At 45.3% G+C, this 20982-nt stretch overlaps 1 protein-coding gene across 5 annotated transcripts in view; it reads right to left on the reverse strand.

Annotated features, from left to right (window-relative positions):
* The window catches only part of ABTB3 (ankyrin repeat and BTB domain containing 3), a 178646-nt gene that overhangs the window by 151430 nt on the left and 6234 nt on the right, over nucleotides 1-20982 (reverse strand). Inside the window, exons 1-2 of one of the 5 annotated variants that reach the window (XM_064455793.1) lie at nucleotides 13955-14006; nucleotides 12212-12334 (exon numbers count right to left, since the gene is read on the reverse strand). The exons of 1 other annotated variant lie outside the window; for it this stretch is intronic. In XM_064455793.1, the coding sequence (XP_064311863.1) occupies nucleotides 12212-12334; nucleotides 13955-14006 (175 nt within the window). Of the gene's footprint in view, nucleotides 1-12211; nucleotides 12335-13954; nucleotides 14035-14456; nucleotides 14511-14895; nucleotides 15065-20982 lie in introns of those variants that run through there. 3 more of the 5 variants (XM_064455803.1, XM_064455807.1, XM_064455805.1) reach the window with 3 other exon arrangements.

A 20982-nucleotide genomic window follows, 5' to 3' on the forward strand; every position in this document is an offset into this window, starting at 1 on the left:
AGATGGGTATAACAAAGCTTCACCAGCTCACAGGGCGACAGCAAGGAGGCAAGATGGGTTCCTCCCCAGCAGCAGGGACCAGGGGAAGCCCCCGGACATGTCCCAGGCACAGGCAGCCACCTGAAGGTTCAGGTCCCAGCGTGGGGGCAGCACTGGCTTTAGGAGAGATTTCAGGTTTTGCAGATGCCTGCTGCTGAGAAAGCAGTTCTATTGTGCAGAGGGGTGGGACGGTGAGTAAGAGCCCTTCATCACCCAGCACGGCTTTGCACTGCTTCCCTGTTTTCTGGGTGGAAGGCCAACTAGAGATAAACTGGGCTTCATTACATTGTAAGTTATGATAGTGAGGTCGCAGAAAAAGAAATTATTTTTGTTTCCTCCAGCTCCCTGCTGTAGTTTCCATTAAGCACAAAAAAATGCAGGTAGCACAACCATTTTCAATTCAAATGCTCCTGCTGTGTCCTCACCAGGAAAACTTCCCAGGAAGAAGTTTTGCTATTGTCAGCAACCCATAATGAAAGAGTAAACACCATACTACCCCACTTTCAGGTGTTCGGCCAGATGGTTACCTGAAAATGAAAAGCAAACAACATTCAAAATGCCACCATCTTTTTCCAAAATGCTTGTAACCTCTGCATCTGATTTTGCACGTGCTCTTTGAGATGAAGGTTATTTGAAAGACTTACATTCCAGGAATGGTTGTGAAGTGTGCAGGTTATCGACGGTGCTGCTTGCATGGGTTAAAAATAGCAGCTGATAACATGATACAACACTTCTGCCCTGTTCTCAAAAACCAGAAGTGACAGGCAAGGTAAGAAAAGATTAAGGAAGTGCAACTGGATTTCACATCTTATTTAATTTGGAAGATCAAATCCAAATCTCACATTTAAATCCTAGGAACCATCCAAACACCAAACCATCATCTCAGCCTCAAGGCATTGCCCACTTGAATCTGACAGGGACATCTCCTCAAACTCCCCTCGCATAAAGGGGCTTCCACAAAAGCCCAGAGACTTGAAGGTTACTAATCTGCTGCCCTGTTAAGCTGTGGATAAGGCAAAGCACAGATAGGGCTGGTAACCAGTAGGTGTTAGATGATTTGAGCCCCTTGTTCATGTGTCTAAGAGCAAGCACGTTGCTGCCACACTGCTTCAATGTGGTACTCAGAGCATGCAAGCAGGATACAGCCCCCCATGCTGTTATGGGGTGAGCACTGTGCCCACTGAAGCACAACTTCCGTTCACAGACTGGGACGGACACACCCCCACACCCTCCACAGTGGATGAAGCGGATGAGATGACAAAAAGTCACTTAAACTAAATAAGAATTCACCACTCAACTACTTAAACCTTTTTTCAGCAGGTCAGAGCCTCCGACAAGAGCCTTAGCAATTGTATTTCAACTCCATCTGCAGCCACATGCAGAAAATGGCACTGGAGCTCCCTGCACTGAAACCAGGTGGATGGCCTGGGTGCAGCTACAACAAACCTGCCTGTTTTCATCGCCAAAAAATGTGGATAGAAAATAAACTTCCAGTGCCAAGCACCTCTTCTGGCTTCAGGGTAGCGACAAAAGCAAGCCATGCAAAGAAGGACAAGCCATGAAAACAACAATTTAACTCTCTCTTACATAAATGAGCACACATGGGAAAATTCAAAACCTTACAAAAGGTGTAAACCAGTCGGATTTCAGGAGAGATCTCATCTGGCATTCAGCAGCCTGCTGGACAGAACAGCAGCCATGCCACAATGGCTCTTGGCCCTCAAATCTCATCCCACCCCTCAATAACGACATCTTGTGCTGGCCTCTGGCATGTCACTTGGTCTGCTTTCCTGAGCTTTTCCATCTATAAAATGGGAATAATCACATTTAATTTACTTACAGAGCTGTTATTAGGGTTAATTAGCTAATGTTTGTACACTGCTTTGAAAAATGTAGGAGTGCTTGCTCTCTCTCCTTCTCTCTCACTTTCTCTATATATAAATATATGATGTCCTATTATCATAACCATCTGTGCCAGTGGGAAATTTTAATTGCTGAGCTAGCTCTTGGGAAAGACCTGCCATTCTGTAATATATAGGTCAGAGGACTTTGTGAACTGTGAAGGTAACGATAACACATTTCAACAGGGAATGCAATGAGACATGAGGTAATGCTAAATTTGGTGCTAGCAGGGAAGTGTTTACTAAAAACATGGAAGAAAAATCTTGGTGGCCCTCCTGCATGAGCCAAGTACTAAGGAAGGGACTTACACTCTTTCATCAAGGAAAAAAAATTTATCTTCAATTAAAAAAAATAGAGAAAACAGTGACCTGCATTTAAAAATGCCAAGGATGGGATATCCTAAAGGCTAACCTGGGAGAAATACCTGTGAAAGTGATTCCGTTGCTGGAGAGAAACAAGTGGGTCAAAATAAATGGCTCTTCTGGCTCTTGGCATGAAGCAAACTCATTTCTTAAATGAGAAAAGAAATGAGAAAGGAAACAGAAAAGAAGTTATGAAGTCTGAATATACGCTGGAGGTAAAATATAAGGCATAAAGTTAAGGGGGCAAACAGTAGGGTTTTTGTTTTGCTTTTAGCTTGAAAGAGTAATGGGAAACAAGTATATGTTTTTATAAATACAACCAAGGAAAATATAGGGTAGAGAATGGGACTATTGTTGAACAAGGCAAGGGATCACATAACAAGAATCCAGATGGATGAAGCACTCAGTAGTTATTTCCCTATGTGTTCTGTACAAAGGACACAAAAGTATTAAGCAGGAGACAAAATTCATTATCTAGATAAGCCTGGGAAAAAAAAAATGAAAAAAAGAAATGTGAAAGTATATCCATTTACTCAATGTGCCAAATTCTTTCTACAGCAAACATCTACTGAAATCAATGGAGTTAAACAAGGGATAAATTTAGCCTACATTTTATAACTCAATAAGACCAAATGACATGCACAGAAAGGATCTAAAGGAACCAAATATACACTGAGACCATAAAACTGCTGCTGAGCAGTCCTGAGGCTCATATGGAACTAGCTAGATACGAGCAGTCTGGTGATAAACAGTTTGTAGAAAAGAGGTACAACATGGGGATGGGGTAAGATATAATAGAGTTAGGAAATTCCAATCAACTGCTTTATTAGAAGAAATAAAATACACAACATAAACCAGCGTGATGACTAAAAGAAAGGTTCAATAAAGAATGATTCTGCCCAGAGAAACCTGAATGCCTTCCAAAGATGCAAGTGTCTTGGAGTGAATGAATCCTAAATTAATTAAGCAGTCTTTACTATTTATTCCTATGGGATTACAAACGTACATGAAAGATCATGCTTTCAACAATAACCTCACGAAACCAGAGAGAATGGCGAAGTCCTAGGTCATAGTCTGTGTTCATCTACACTAGTGGAAATCTGGACAACATTCACTGGCTGCCACAGATTTAGCTCAGCAGAGCTGGAAGCCAAAGCTGGACCAGCCTTGGATCCAATCCCTTGACAGTGTGAACTAATGCTCTTAGGAAAGGTGCTAACTTAGCACACAGGGATAACAACGCTCTTGGCTCATCTTGGAAAGCAAAGCTGCACAGCATGCCCCTGCACACTGCCACTCATACTGGAGGAACCATAAACAAATCACTAAGCACGGTCAGACCTCAGGCTGCCGGACAGAGGAGCTGGTTATGAAGGCTGAGTTGGATGAATTCAAAACCAAATTCATGTCACTGACTCTCTCCACTGGAGACTAGCATTATCACTGGGAACATGCATGGAGATTTTTCAGTCATCTATGCAAATCACAGATCCACATCTTCTGTTAGAGTGCTCACTGTGAGCTTAAGCAACATAGATGTATCAGAAATGTGGGTAAACTAGCCAGCTGACACTTCAGAACAAATGTGTATCTGTACATATATTTCTTTTCCCCCACAATATTTTGATGCAAAATTTTGTCTATCTACATTAGTGGTAGAAGAGGAAGAAATTGCTATAGTACCCACAGCTTTTATGCAGAACCACTATATCTCCAAATGCTATCCACGTGAAGAGCACTGTATCAGTGTTTTTACAAAAAATGACTTAAAGACTAGAAATATCAAGCAAATTTCATTATCAAATCACATTTGTGAAATGTGCCAACCAGCACCTGATGACGGGAAAAGGGCTGATGCACATCTGCGCCAGTCCTCCGCTTATAGCTTAGTAAGAAAACCAATTTTCACTTTGATAAGCGTCAAGGAGGTCACCAGGCAATGGAGAACCACTAACTCAGGGGAACACTAAGTGAAACCATACAACGAGCCAGCGGACCAGGAGAGACACACACACGCAAGAACGTTAAGTCTTCGTTCAGGCAAAATGCACAGTTAAGATGGTCATGCCAAGGCTGCAGGCACGTCATGGGGAGAGACACAAGTAGGAAGATACCACCAAGAGGATGAGCAGGTTTAGGAGGCATGGGGGCTTTGAGGAGATTTGTTTGTCGTTTAGGGAGAGAAGAGGAAGTGGAGACAATTTACGCGTAACTGAAAAATAACAATATATAGCGGCAAGGGGACTGACAACATACAATAGATGAAAAGTCATAAGCAGCTTGAAATAAAAATTTCTATAGGTTACAGTAAAACAGTCTCAGACCAAGCTGCCAGGGTGCCAGCTCCTCTGCTGGCACCACATCTCAAAATTGCTTTTTACTTGACATTATCTGCCCTGCCTGTGGAGGTACTTTTAAAATAAACCACCCCTAATAACACACCAGCAAGCAACAGCTCCCCACAACATTACTAGTTGTTCCCTTCAGGGAACTCCCCATCACACCCAACTCATCCCTCTGCCTCCCAACCGGCACCTAATGCACACAGGAGGGGACCAGGACCTCCACACCATTGTTGCCTTGGCTTTGAAGGGATGCACTGACTGGAAGTCCAGCTCCTGCACCACTACTGCACAACCCACTCAATAGCCCCGGCAAGCTATAGGCGATTTCAGAGCCAGGCCAGGGCTGCAGCAGCAGCTGTCAATCAAAAGGCCCACAACATGGTCATTCTGTTTCCCGGAGGAGTAACTACAAATGCCTGTTGTGCACTTTGTGTTTTTTAAAGGCAGCTTACCTTGCCGAGACAGGAACAGGAAAACAAGTTTATTCAGGCTCACCCATTCTTTATGGAGTTCACAGCCCTCGTGAAAATACCTTTCTTTGTTTCCCTCCCACCCGCCCCCCCCCCCCCCCCTCCAGATGACAGTCATTTCCAGAGCAAAGGCTGAGGGGGTGGATTTGCAGGACATCTACTCTTAACCTGACTTCACAGGAAGTCCTGGGCCTTGCAGAGAGGCTATTTCCAACTGTTGTATCAGCAACTCGGAGGATAAGCCTGGTGCCAGGTGGCTTAGTCAGGGATTATCAAAAGCTGGGCTGCTCCCCATGTCTCTTTTTAGCTGCCTCTCTCCACTCTCAGTGAAGTTCCTGAGACTCCTTCTGCTTCTCTGAAAGCAAATGTCAAGCGCCCTCCCCACAAAGCCAGGCGATGTAGGCTTAGAGACAATACCAGGTGATATGTCAGGAGACGTTGGCCCCATGCTCTTAAGACATCACTGTACAACAGTGGCAAAAGCCCAGTCTTTCAGTGACAATGAGCCTTGGCACCAGGTGTCCTACAGGCACTGTCACCAAGCAAGCTGCAGGTGGAGGGCAACCCCTTCCCATCGGCCTTGATGTTGTCTTTGGAATTTTCCAAGGCTCTGGTCAACACCAGGAGCTCTTGCTGGCAACAGGGAAAGCAGAGTGCCAAGAGGAAGGGGAAGTCTTTGGAAATATGGTTTTAATACTTTGGGCCTGTATCAGCACGTATCTTCCTGTGACAGTACATGGACTTATTCAAGATGGTCACTGTGCACTTCCCTTTTAACCAGCTGCACGGTGCAATGATGTTTTGAAGTAACTTGGTGTATGACACATATTCGGCAACCACTTATGAAGCACAGAAGTAAACAGAAGAGGAGACGAAAACCCGTCATCCTAGACTGTTTGCATCTCCTCCACTGGCAATATGGTGCTGATTTTCTCTGTCCCTTAACCTCCCAAGCTAATCAGATGTTATACATATTAGAAGTTTACATCTAACCCATATGACCATGCTCAGCAGATCCAATTTACCAGGATAAGATTTGTGGCCCTGGTTAGGAAAGAACTTTTGTGGCTCCTCCACTGTCCCTGCACAACAAAGGTTTCAGGTCAGCTGAAGGATGAGACAGAAGAGAGATCAAGAGAAAAATGGAGGCGACTCAGCCATCAGAAGCCAAACTGCAAAAGCTAAAAGCTGCAAAATGCTACAGACACTTTTCACGTCACTCCAAAGCAGCACAACCAAGAGCATTTAAAGAGCAAACTATTTTCAGCAGCACTGATAGGAACTTGGAAATTAAAATACCAGACTATGAGTGCATCCACTTGGTTTGCTGGCCCATATGGCCGAGGCAATTATCTCCACTCATTTCACCTCTCCGCTCACTGGAAAAAGGACAGATTTGGAAAGAAGGATGGAAAAATACTGCCTAAAAAGAGCAACAGTTTTTCACAATCTCTTAAAACATTTAAGTATATATTATCTCAAAAGGATATAAAATATTATGATCATAGGCCATGCTAAACTGTGCCACCTCATAATATGCAATCATCACCGTGCAGAACCTGTATGGGGTAGATCAATCCCCCAGCAGGGTACCCGGGACATCAGAGCATTCTGGGGCACCGCAGCACAGCAGGGACAGCCTGCTGCTGCAGTTTCGGAGAACTTCAGAGGTTAAAGAAAAAAAAAAAAAGTATGTGACTAAATGCTCCCTTTCCTGTTGCTGTTCGCATATTGTTAAAGGGACAACTCCATTTTTAAAGCACTTTACAGGTCACCTTCAAGAATTCACCGTGTATACCCATGCTTGCTTTCAATTTCCTAGCCATCCTTTAGTTCTTGATAGGATTGTATTGCACAGCCTGGTGTTCCCAACTTTCCTTCACATCAGGTTATGATTCACAGCAAAAGTGGCTACCTGTAATTCTCCACAGCTATGCCTGTAGGTATTTCACATTTTTTAAAGCCACAGAAGTCTGAAACTCTGGGGGATGGGTGGGGGGGAATGGCTGCTTAGCTCTAATTCGAAGTAAACACCACCTTCTGGCAGATGCCTACCCTACGGTCAATACATGGGGAGCACCAGAGACCTCCAGCAGCATGATGACTACTAATCAGTAACAAATGGAAACGAGAATGAATGGAAGGGGGTTGCCCACACCCGTGCGCAATAATTAGTAACACCCTGCACCACATGCGGTATGTGACACTGTTGCTCCAGCAGCCCCTCATTCAGTGAAAGAGGAACGAGGTTAGATCTCCCAACCCAACACGCAGTTTTAGTTTTAACAATTTATTCGAATGATGCATCACAATGACAGTCGGGGAACATCCAAGCTAGATGTTACGTCTCAGGCAAAAACCCCAAATCTGCCCCACTACTTCCCACAGCCTGCGGATTTTAAATGAAACCTCACGATCCAAATTTGGAAGTAAAGCAGAAACCTTGTGAAGAAGCCACTCGCTGGGAGAACCTGGGAGCGCTGCCTTGGACATCGTTAGGAAGGTGTCTAGCACCAATGCAGGCAAAAGGCCATGCACAGCGTGCCTCAGGGGAATGACGGCAGAAGGGACACTGCTACGGGTGCATTAGGAGAGACAGCTGCCGCTATTGCTTCCAGTCAAGTGCACTGCAGATCCCATTACTGTCAAGTACTAGAGAACACTTTTATATGTCATCTTCACCCACTGTTAGCTCTGACACTGGTTTCACCTTCGCTATTTACACAATAAGGAAGAAAGAGAGGAGTGTTGGGGAAACAATTCACTCAGAAATGCCTGCTTTTTAAGACCCCACCCTTCTTATTGTCCTGCAGCATATGCATGGGTAAAAATAGGCAACCAGCCTTGATAGCTGGTGAAGCTCTCAAACACTGAACAGATTTGCTGCAGCCTTCCCGGGCACTGTGCAAAGCCCATCCTTCCCTCCAGACACCCCTGAAAGGAGTGGGAGGAGAACCATGCAGTGGATGTGCTGTGGTTTCTAACTGCACTGCTCTAGGGATATTGCATTAGATAGGGGCAGAAGGGCTCTCCCCCCCGCCATAACTCTACATTTCAGTCTAAAAATCAACCTAGCCATGACTTTACTGTTGAGGATGAGGGAGGAGTGAACATGGCAGAGGGCAGCACCTAACAGCTTATCATCTGCTGCAACTGCAGCTGCAGCATCTTATACTTGGCACAGCATCATCCTAACAAGGAACATGGGACTATCAGACTCAAGATACAGCTGCTACTTAAGGAGGAGCAAGACAGAAGGAAACTTTAATTCTCATGGAGCTCAGTCAGTGCAGAGTCACAGAAGAGGACTAGAAGAAGCCTCCAGAGCCACCTCCACACATTAATTCAGTGAGTGCTTTTGTCGCAGGAACTTTATTCACTCCTTCCTGCTTCCCTTTTATTTTCTTACAGATCACAAACCCAACAGACATCTATGATGACTAAAGAAGCAACTACAGGACCACCACTGAAATACAGCAAGGACAGAATTACTCCAGATTCACGGTACACACTCACTGCTTGCTGATGATTGTATTTGCTACAGGCCTGACTCTGTTCCCATTGAAGCTGTACCAGCACACACCCTACAAGGCAGTGGAGCACCACCATGCCTCAGGTACCACCGGCACCTTGCAAACCATGGAGACTGATGCTGAGCCAGGTTTTCAAATGTGGGCAGCACAATATCATTAGCCAAACCCATGCAAATAACAACTGCATGCTTTTCTTTGAGGTCTATCAACAGCTGGCCCCACTGAAGACATGATCTAAGACAACTGCTACCCACATTTTGAGGGGGTCCTGAGCTGAGCAGGTATGGAAGCTGCTCACTGTGGTATTCCTGAGCAACCAATTTGGAAAATCTAAAATTCAGTTTAGCTGGTCAATCAGATCTCTTAATTTCCACAATGTTCCTTGCTAGATTCATTTTCTCTTTAAGTCTCAGGCAAATTCAGATCCATGCAATGCAAACATACATACCCTCACACAGGCACACACGCTTTCCAGCCACTTAAATGATTCATTGCAAGATAAGAGTGAGTCTGTTTTGCTTCAGGAACAGGTATTGATCCTGACACCCAAATGGCATCTTCTCAGGAGAGCAAAGTTATTCCCCTTGCCTATGTCTTTCTTTCTGTATAGATGTCTTGGCCTGAAATGTTAAACTGATTCCAGGTGTCTTTAGAAGTTCAGTGCATGTGTGCAAGAACAGAAGGGGCAACATCCCATGTTCCCACGGCACGCTAACTGCTACTCCTCCGGGGATCTGCCCTTCTTTGCCACTTTATTTAATCCTTACTTTCTCTCAAGGAATTACTCAGGGACATGTAGGACAGCAGACAATACATAAGTCTCCCCTCAGTTTCCATTTAGTTTCGACATTTACTTCGCACAAGTCAGAAAATGTATTTGGCTTTTTATTAGTTTTATTTAAAGGCCTACAGAACAACATAAATCCCTCCTTCCTTTTCTGGAGGAGCCAACAGCACTCGTTAAGCCTTCTGGTTCCCTCTGCTGCCATAAAAAGGTGCAGGGTTTCTGAATGTGATCAGCTGCTGTGCAAAGGCTCTGCTGTGGTCTTGGAAAAAATTCATAGTTCACGTACCCCTGACAAAGCCTCCCGCGGGATCACTCCAGCCTCCCAGCACTGCTGAGGTGAGGCGGGAGCCAGCGCTGGCAGTGAAGGTCACCTCTGAGCAGAAAGGCTTTCAGAGACCCTCCTCTTTGGGTCCAGGTCTTTGGAAACAACTAGGCTTCAGAAGTGACTGTCTACACAATGCACAGGGCTGAAAGGAGCAGTCTGTCTCTGCAAAGAAGATCAAGAAGTCAAAGCACTTCAGCTTTTGCTTACTACTAGGCTTCTAAGGTACCATCCTTGAAGACATTAAAGCTGGGCATCCTGCTAACAGAGACAGAAAGCTAGACATAGACAAGAGCATCTCCTTACAGGCCCACTGGCCTTCCCACATCGACTCACAACTAAGAAAAAGGGGAGCACAGAGACCCCCAGCTACCCAGAAGCTCTGCATGGGTTCCACCTGGCAGAGCCCAGGGCTGGAGCAGGGCACTGAGCCAGGTGGGGCGTGCCAGGAGATGTGCCATTTCCATACGTGAAGGCAGTACCCACCCCTGCTTTACATCCCTTCCAGCTTCCCAAGAGTCAGGGAAAAGAGCTCCCACAGTCAGTCAGCTGATGCCACACCAAAATGAGAGGCATCAAATTGACTACCGCCATAAGTAGCTACAGCTGCACCTACCTGCTGGCACTCTCCGGCACGAACAGTGAGGTGACGGCAAACCCCCCTCTCCAAACTAAAATACATGCACAAGTACAAGGTTGGTTTGTGTATGTTCAAAGGAGGTGGTGCTTCCCAACGCTACATTTACACATGTAAAGCAGAGGCAAATTGTCGACTAGCTGCCAGCTTATCCAGCACCCCAAGACAGCAAAACTGCCTGAAACAACTCCCTGTCGGAGAATCACTCACGTCCACCGGGAGAAGGCATCGGGCAACCTGATGGCAACAGACTGTGGCATATTTGCTAGATCTTAAGCTGCCCTTGCAAACGGGTGGCATGCCAAAGACGTGACATACTACATGCTAATGTCCCCCATCAGTCATCCATTTTGAGGTATTTCAAGCATGTGAGTTTTAAGGACAGCTTCCATCAACAGCAGAGCTTCAAAACACAAAGGCTGGTATCACTGAAAATTGTGTAAGGAGCGAAGCACTATATGAAAGTTCAAATATAAGATGTTTTTCTCCAACAAACATGCCCCAGTCTATCTTTTCTAGGTCAACTCTCAATAACCTGAGGATATACCAGGTCACAGACTTATTTGGTGGGTTGGTTTTTTGGTTTGGGTTTTTCTGTTTCTTCGTTTAAAAAAATAATAATAAAAACACCCCACAGCTATATTGTCTTCAGTGGAACTTTTCCATTCTTTGACCACTAGATCTGCTTGATAATGTATTTGACCTAAGTGGAACTGAAGTAGCTTTCTCTCACAATAACAGTAAGCCTAGGGAAGATCACTGCAGCATGTCCTCAATAGATATTAGGAAGCAGAAATTTAGGAAACATTTACAGCAAGACTTGAGGCCATGGAACTAAATTCTGCTTTCGTTACCAGCTGCTGTGTTTTAGGCTTGGACCCGCAGCTCAGTCTATACACTGGGTAAGGGAAAAATCAGCCAGTATTTCCATGCGTCTCTGTAATTTGAAACCACTGAGACATATCTCAGGGTATAAATTACACAGCTCTATAAATAAAATAAATTATGATTTTGTATTCTTTGGAAGAAAGCTGACACCAAATTTATGTAGTGAATATAAGAAAAAACAAGCCTGGCTTGTGGCCCCACCACGTAAGAAGCTCCCCCTTGTTCCCTGTGAGGAAGCTCCTGTACCACCATTAGTTGGCTATGCCCTTGGGGCTTAGAGCTACAGCTCGTCTGCAATACACTGAACGTCTGTCTGTACATAGCATCTTCAGGTAATGAGGTAAATGTTTATTAACAGAAAGCGAAAGGGCGAGCCCCTCTTCTCAGGTAATTAAATGGTGAATCTTCCCAGTAAGTCCCAGTCCCAAGTTGACATCACACAGACACCTATGGCTGCTTCTGTACACTACACAAATTGTCCCACTTTTTAAGCATAAACAGTCAGTTCTGTGAAGTGAAGTATGACCTCTCCCTGGCACAGTCTTTTTAAAACAAAGCTGCTACATACATGTGAAAAAGCAAGTAACCTGCTACCCAGAAAATACTTAGTTTTGTATAAACCAATTATCTTCTGCAGCAAAAAGGTCAGATAAATACCGTTTTGAAAGTGTGCGGTTATGAAATGATTGAATTTGGCTCTTTTATAGCAAAAAGATAAAACAGAAGAATTCATTTCATAACAGGAACGAATCTTCTTACAGACAACTGTCAGTTAAAATCCCTTCATAAACATCCTGTTCAGTTTGAAAGTGGGGGACAAAGGTGCTTTATAAGGTGCTTTAAGAAATTTATTCCCCCCGATTCTGGATGCCCCCTCCCAATAATATATAGCAAAGAAAGCAGGACACATCTTTGAGCCCACTTACATAAAACCAGTGAGAGCTTTGCCTGCCAAAGACATCGGGATCCTTGGGGGTGCCTATAAACTGTGTTTGGAGCCAGGGCTGCAGTTCCTGTAAGTCTGTCTTCTGTACATGACACGAGTGTGACTGTTAAGTGAGTTTAAAAGAAATATGAATGAGCACATGAAGGCCATTTCTCAAAATGGTTGCAAAATGGGAAGTTGCATTTCTTTCCTAGTTTCTAGGAAAATTAGGTTTATGTGGTCACACATGCCTGCAAGTCCCTCTATCACTCCCAGCAACCTTCCAGCTCATGGGCAGATTTCAGCTAACTCTGGCCAAGGACTACGGCACAGTGATGGCCACTGACAACTGCGCTTCTGCAAGTGTTACGGAAGCAAAAGATCTAGGAAAGACTATACCATTTTCCCCCATGGAGAAGGATGTCAGCAAGTTGAACCTTTGTCAGGCGTTGGAGAATTGAGACAAGAGTGTGCAAATGACGTGAAGATGGAAAAAGCTTTCATCAACCCAACCCAAGCAAAAAGCTCTCCTCATCCCTCCACCCTGGTGTTTTGGCCACGATAATAAATCACTAAACAACTGAATAAATCATGGAGCCTACTTGCTTCCTCGGCAGCCCATCCTGCCCACAGTTTGTTCAGTCCTCCCCACAGCTTCCTCTCCATGCCATGCTCGGGTACCACACAAGGGGCCATCGCAAGCCAGCTGCCTTTCTCAGTGTAATCAAACCCTTCCCAGCAGGTACAGCGCTCAGGCAAGCACCGCCAGCCTCTCGGACAAATTCAGTGCTGTCAGAAAGATGACAGACCTCCACCAAAACCTCGGTCCCGTTATTCACAGTCCCACTGTGACAAAGCCTTGAAGTCCACAGACCCTCCATGGCACCTCTCCCCCAGTCAGTCCCCGTGGTTATCAAGGAGGCACAAAACACAGGCCTGAGAAAGCAGAGCACCGGCCTCTCGCACACCACTAGGCAATGAACGGAGAAACCCACTCCCATCATTTTCAATTAATGAGCCACATTTTCATTTTTCTGCAGATAATCCCAAGGGAACAGGATAAGGAAGGCTACTGGCCTCCTTGCACAGAGGAGATTAAGCTCAAATGCCCCGCACCCACTTTTAAGATAAATTGTTCACAGCGCTTAATTCCAAGCAAGCTACAATTAATTGTGCTACAGTATCTGTAAGCACACTGGTTACACCATTAGAGCCCATTATTTTCCCTCCAAGACATTACATTACTACATTATTGATGCAACAGTCCAGTGTAATGAAGCGGTGCTTTGCATCCTTCCTACTGAAGATCGAGTTCACAGCGCTACAGCACCGACACCAGATTTAGTGAGGGGGTTTCTTTCCAGTAGGTCAAAAATTCTAGTTAACCACCTAAAAACCAGCTGTGCAAAAAGTTAAACACCTGTCCTTAATCAAAATGCAAATGCTTGGGTTTCTATTCGACACAACTCAAAATTACAGCTATTTCTAAATACTCTGCTTCAACAGTGAATATTTTTACCTCATCTGGACAACTATTTTCAGACAGGCATTTGAGAGAGATTAAGCCAGAATGCAGTAAATTAGCAAGCCGCTTATGTAAATACCGATACTCTTTGAAGTTAAGGAGAAAAAAAAAGCAGTTATATCTAGAGGGTCACCACTCCTAACGCAGACAGCACATACGAAAGCCAGGGAAGGAAGATTTGCCCATGTCAAAACTGAAGAAGAAACCTAGAGGAGTTACCATGAAAGGAGCTCAGAACAGTACACCATTCAGTCCTGCAGCTCTTACTCATTCACAGGACTACAGAAAGGAATAAAGTTTATTCGTGTGAACAACACTGCAGGAAGCAGCCTCTGTTTGCAGAGCGCCCAGTCAGCAGCGAATGGTTCTGCAGTGCAGAGGAAGGCCAGAAACGCCCGCCACATCTTGTGCAACGCCTGGGAAGGCTGTCCAAGCAAAGCCTGGGCTAAAACATGAAGCAGTACTTCCTCTGCAGTTATTAATGTGGGACAGAGTACTAATAATCTTTAGAAAGTCTCCTTCATGTGCATAACCCCAGCACATTGTTTCCCAGTCACTCCCTGCACTATTCAGCTCCACAAACCCCCCAGTACACTGTGAAAAGGAGAGGGCTCTTTAGAGTTATTTTAGATTTACTCTCTTTCAGTTTCATTTAATCTTCTCACATCCTGGCTCTCTGCAAAAAATTAGGCAGCTGATCAGTTCCCACTTTGCCACTCACTTTCTTGCACAGCGCAATCACAGCTTCCCCTGGGTGCCTTCTTTCTGGACCAAATAACGCCACTCTGGTTGACTATCGCCGCACTGAAATATTCCCCTTGGGCCCCCCCCCGACTTTCATTATCTTTTCTGCTGTTTGCTCAGTTCTTTCTCTTTCTGGAAATGAGGCTACCGAAACTGAACTAATTACTCCAGGCTCAGAGGATGTTTTATGGGGATGCTGAATTGTTCTCATTTTTCCTTATAATATGGCCAACACTCATGTTTAAATATCAACAACTATTTCAGTGTATCAGTGCAATGCTAGCAGCACTGGGAACCGTCACAGGGAACAAATCAGAACCCATTCACATGACGCTCCTCAAGCCACAGTTAAGGGGAGAAGTAAACTAGGAAGTCCTCATTTTCTCAACCCCTCTTCCCTTGAACACTCTCCTTACCTCCAAAATGGATGTTTCCCAGGGGCTCATCCAACTCAGACCCTACCAGACCACAAAAGGCGTGAATCACAACCCTGAAGACCCCAGCATGCCCACAGCACCTTCCCACTCCAGCCAGGTATGTCTCAGCAGCACTGTCGGGAGTATGCAACATGGATTGCACAAGCTGCCCATGGGCCTTGCAGCTCCTTTCGACAATACAGGTCTAACTCTGCTCAGCAACTAGCTTTGTAGCCAGTTTTGAAGTTTGGGTGTGTTTGCACCGTTTGCATGAGAAGCGGCTATTAAGCAGGCTTAACAGCTTCCAGGTGAACTCCTAGGGAGTCTCAAAGCATAGCCCTCGGTTGGGCAAACCAGGGCCACCTAATCCCAAGGTGACAAACATGGGAATAAGGGTGGCAGGGTCCCTTCCAAAGGAAAACCTTGCCACTGTTGCACCTCCTTGCTCCAAATGAAAGAGAAATCACCTGCAATAGCGGCTGACGCCTGAGCATCCAGGGCCAGCCCAAAACCTTAGAAAACTCTTTGTGACTCACCAGCTCCTGCCTCACACTGACACAGTCTGTAATTAAAGGTGTCTCGATAGAACCTCACCAGCCCTGATAAGGCAGTGCTTTCCCACCCATCTGATAACTGCCAAGTCTCTCCCACAACCTCAAGCTCTGTCTCGAGCCCTTCTCTCCTCATGACAACGCTGGTCAGCGGAGAGGCAGAGCTGGCAGACATCAGCATCCCCATCTGCTCTGGTGGTTTGATGGCTGTCACCACCACAGGCCTCCTTATAAAACCCACCAATTATCCCACGCATATGCAGTTTCTGTGTGCCAAACAGAGGTGATGTCCCATATCCTTCCTGAAAATCAATTAGACTATCTGTATGCTTAAGGGGGAATAGCCTTGGCTAGTGTATTCTTCTCTCGTTGTATTAATCTTGCTTTAGAAGCATTCAGCCACCACACTTTAACTGCTGATGTATGTCAGACAGACAGCGTCACCAACTTACCTACCTTAGCTCCCAGCTTTTGGCTTCAAGATAGATGTTTATCTCATTCCTACATTTAAACCTGTAAAATAGTTGAAATTGCTCCTGCGTGTCTTACCTGTGGTTCACCAAACATGCTCTTTTAAGGCGGAAGGCAAGGCATCATATGCATTCACGCGGGCAAGAATTTTTCATTAAAAATAGTCCCCACGTTGCTGGTCTCTGCCCCTGCGTTCACTCAGCTTGCAAAACTGTTTACACCATCCAAAACCATTTGATGCAGAAGGCATTTTTTTTGTGAGCACAGTGGTATAATGAAGAACTAGTTAATAGGTAAAGGACAACAGCAGGTTCTAACTACTGAGGGGCATGTTTTGGGGTTTTTTTTTCCTTTTTTCCTCCCCCATGTTAAAGGAATTGTGTATTTTGAAAACCCTCCTCCTTACTGAAAGCATGCCAGATAATTAAATTGAAGCTCTTATTTTTAAAATCTAATTTACTTTTGAAAACATATGCTGCTGGACTATTTTTAGGATTTTTCATATGTGGGCCAGCGGAAATAGGCTAGCCAGTTAGTGCGAGGGCTTACAGACTGCACCAAGCAGTCTTTAAGCTGAATGTCATGAATCAGTAAAACCATGAAAAAAGAAACAAAAACATTTTCCTTTCAAATCAAATATCTGCAGTGAGGTACTGATATTGATCTTCAGTTTTGAAAAAGCTTATTTTTAGCAAAACTAATTCTGGGCCTACAGGCTTGACTCATGAGGTTCTTTAATTTGTAACTAAATGCAAGAGCTCATCCTGGTGTTTGAGGGACAGCCCTCACCAACAAAATCAGTGAGAATGTTGCCCAGATGAGGACTACAGGATTGGGTTTAGCAATACCTTTGGAATCTCTTGTATCATACATCACCTCACACAAAATATACACTAGAGAAGTGAAATAACACCAGTAGCACAAGGATAATTTTTCTGAAGTATTGAGTTTTGTGACCCTTATTTTATAAGCATCAGGGGAAGTAACAGCATTGGAGGTACCTACATCTAGCCCCTAGCAATTTTGTACACTACAACTGCAACTCAGAGCAAAATAATCTACCAACCCAGACTTACAGTGAATGATTCAGTGAAACTAATTTCTGTGATATACTGGCATGCAAAAAAATGCCCTTGTATTACAAAAAAAATCATCTTAGCATCTTCCACAAAAAGCATCTCAGTGGGTACCCAGAATGACTCCAGCCTCTGAAATCTCTCTCCCTTCTCTTGGCAGCTCTTCCCACCAAAGGGCTGGGAGTTCAGCATCAGTCCCTGGGCATCTGACCTGCCTCACCAGTGGCAGCTTACCCTGCTACTGGCCACATCCCCTGCTCTGAGCTGATGGAGAAGTGAAGATGCTTCACCTGGGGTGAAGGACCTGCAGCCTGGAGACTGGATATGGCCCACAGCCCCACAACCTCTATTTTTCTAAATCCCTGCTGCTTAATAACACCCCAGAGAGGTGTTTGCAAGGCCTGCTCAGCCCTCTGCAAGGAAAAGCTGACCTTCCCCAACTTTAGCTCCTTGTTCACAGCCAAACACAATATATTAGCAAAGGCACTACAGCCCAGCAGTGTTTATCCAAGACTACCACGGGGCCAGAGAGACTGTGAAACACTGCGGGATGCAAAGTTTCCTCCAATTATTTGACAGCCTTGAAAATGCAAATGCATTCACCATACCTCTGCTGCAACCCCAGCCCTGTTCACTTCCCCCACCTGGGAGCAATATTTCATAGCAGTGCAATTTAAAATTAATAAAAACACCCTGCTTTTAAAGCCTCAGACTCTTGCAGGTCCAGGTGCTACTCCACAGCACTCAAGGACAGAAATCCGGTCCTTGAAGAGGCCTCTTCTCTAATCTTCTCGGGGCTTCCTGTTCGCCTGCTCACTCACGAGCCTGTCCCAAGACCTTTATGACCATGTGAAGTCCATGTGCTGTTCACATGAGCGAGATCTATCCACGTAAAGGCTCAAATCTGCTGACCCAAAGGTATTACCCGTCCCTTGGCTGCAACGCCTCCATGCGCTCCTATCTCCTGGCGAGCATCCCGCCTCCCACACATCCTCCAGCACTGATCCCTCCCTGCGCTTTCGCTTTCAGCTGCCTTACAACGCCGGAGAGAAAGAGCTTGTACCCATCTCCTGTGCTTCTATCTTTCTATCTTTCGAAAGATACCAGTATCAACATCCATTACTGCCTTATGCACAACAGTAGGAAGAGCCCAGTCCCCAAGTGTCACACCAGTGAAGTTCCCACCGAGCAGATGTTATGCTCACCGACGACAGCCAGCCACACACCACCACACAGATTTACATCAGGTCTGTCTGAAAGCCACCAAGATCAGAATCTGGCCCAAACTTTTTTGAACAGGCAGGATGCCATTTAACACAGTGCTTGTAAATGGCCTGGAACTGACCAGGGTGAACAAGTCCCTTCCTCCCTTACCCACCTCTGCCAGCTCAGTTCAGCAGGGGCACAATCACCTGTCCTGAGGCTTGCTGGTACAAGCGGTGTAATTTTCTTATTGTTCCTTGCTGCCAATCCAGTATCATTTAACTCTAAACCAAATCAAAGCCGATTTATTTTCCTTATTAGTGATGAGCCAAGAGAATCCCCGTGGGAAACTCCGTGTCCCAAGCACCTCCTCAGCCTCCAAGCTGGTCCATGTATTTACGGCAGGATGCCAATGGCCCTCTAACAGTACGACAGTATAAAACCTCCCAGGTTGTTTCCAGGAACAATTACACCAAAAAAAAAAAAAAGGGTACTTCTTACTATGAACTGAGCATGGGTATCAAGAAAGAGAATAAAATACCATCAAGATGACAGACATCTCTTGAACAGAGCCCAAGAAAATGGTCACGTCCCATAAACCATGGTGTGCAACTTCCTCCTCGCCCACAAACTGCCATGGTAAGGGAGTGTGATGATGCAAAAGCATTGGTTCAGTATAACAGGTTAAATTAATTAAAATAACCAAGACAAGCCTCCACAACCTCAGCAAGGTATCAGCAGAAGTGCCTGTAACCCATCCATGCTGCTGAACTGATCCACACCAACGATGGCTCCTTGTTCTGCTGCTGCTCCCAGAAACATACTCCTCACTCCTGCTATTGAAATGAGCCTACAGCTGCCTTCTCACTGACTCATTTCACCTGATTAGTGACCTCCTCTTTTGCTTTTCTCTTCTCTAAAAACAGAAGAGAGATGTAGCATTATGGAAAGCAAAAGGAGTGACTGACCACCAGATCATCTATCCTCACAGCCTACAACAGCAGGATTGGTGTATTATCTTCTGGGAAAATGGGAAGCCCCAGCGCTGACAGACAAATGCACCACGCTGAGCCCACTGATAGATACCCTTTGTTGGAGGAAAACCCTGAAAGCAAGGACAGATTGAGAGCCGCATTTGAGGCTTTGGCTGGCATAGTCCTCTACAATACCCATGGGGATTTTTTTTCAGGTTCTCCCCACTGAACACATCTGGCAACGTAACTACAGGTTAAGGTGACTGCCAAGCTCTGGGGTAATTTTGACTCCATCTGTATATCTTTTAAAGTCTTTAAAATATTTATCAGGTGCATAACAATTATAATTACAGATTTATATGGAGATGGTGCAGTAAATTGCTTTTGGTGAGGAAGAAAACAAGAAGATAAGAGGAATTAAAAAGCCCCTACTTTTTCCTATGCCCTGATGAAACCTCCTATGCCCACGGCAAAGGAAAACACCCTGCTGACAGTCACCAGGTGGGAGTGCTGGGACAGAGGGACCAGCAGGACAGCACCACTGCCAGGGATGGACATGATAGCCCAGCCTGGAAGACAGAGAACCACCAGCAAAGTGTTGAAACTGGGAGAAGACCGGGTAAAGTAAGCAGGCACTGATGCAGGCTGTGAAGATCATACAGGAGATCTGGGAGGTGACAGCACTGGAAAAACCAGCCTACAATACTGAGCAGCTGCTCATTTTGCTGCCCAGCAGTTAATGCTAACACTCTGTGTTAAAGGAGATAACAGGAGCGGTCTGCCAGGCTCCAAGCAACCGTCTCAGGCCAACCTGTTCGGGGACGTAAACAGTGGCAATGCTGCTGCTCGTGATCCCCGCAGCAAGACAGCACATCCCCGTGACAAACTCCCCCACCCATCCCCTCCTTGCTTTTTCTGTACAGTCTCTACTGGGCCAGCAACAAAGCTATTTTGGGTGGAAGCTGCTAGTTTCGGTGAGCCATCTGAAAGGAGCACCCGCTCTTTATGCATTACACATTGGCCAGAGGAAATTACTCCAGACAGGATTTAACTCCAGGCACCTACTCCAGGAAACAGCTCTCTCCTCCTCTGGTGTCATCTAATCATGTGGCTTTCTCCTTTCACACCTTCACTGGGGGTAAGGTGGGGGGAAGACCATAAAGCTTCCCTCTAGCTTCTGAGGGAGGAGAATCAGGTCCCTGGTCTCTGCCCAGGACTAGAGAGAAAAGGCTCAGACTTTACAAGTCCCCAGCTGGTGCACCACTGGCTATTTCCTCTGGACAACGTGGAAGATTTCTGACTGATAACTGACATCTTGGTTCAATACAAACTGCACAAAGGCCGACACACTAAACGCAGTTACTCAAAACAACTTTGAGCAGCTACCGAAGACAAAGCGTTTGCAGTAGTGTTAGGGAAAGGTGTAAAGTTGTCCCTAACACTCACCTGCACCTCTTGTCACCAGCTCACAGGAGGGCTGAAGGACTATACAAAGCCTGTTACCATTCAACTAAAAAAAAAAGCCAGGAACCCAATATACTGCTAAAATTACACAGTTGTTCCCTTAACATGCTTCTTGTATATACAGTCATCTTTCCCGATCATAAGTCCAAAGCCTCATTTACATCAGAAGCTAAGTGGTATAGCTGCAGCCCTAAAACTCCCTAGCGTGGCCACAGCTATAACCGCTATTAAGGTACTTTCCAACATGATAAAGGGAATAATCATATTGGCATACATCATCTTTATGACTATTCTGGGTGTTTCTGGTATAACCATTTCTGGGATTTTTTTTTTTTCATGTTATACTTG

The sequence above is a fragment of the Phalacrocorax carbo genome, chromosome 1 (genome assembly GCF_963921805.1).
Source record: "Phalacrocorax carbo chromosome 1, bPhaCar2.1, whole genome shotgun sequence".
In the NCBI taxonomy this organism is placed as follows: Eukaryota; Metazoa; Chordata; class Aves; order Suliformes; family Phalacrocoracidae; genus Phalacrocorax; species Phalacrocorax carbo.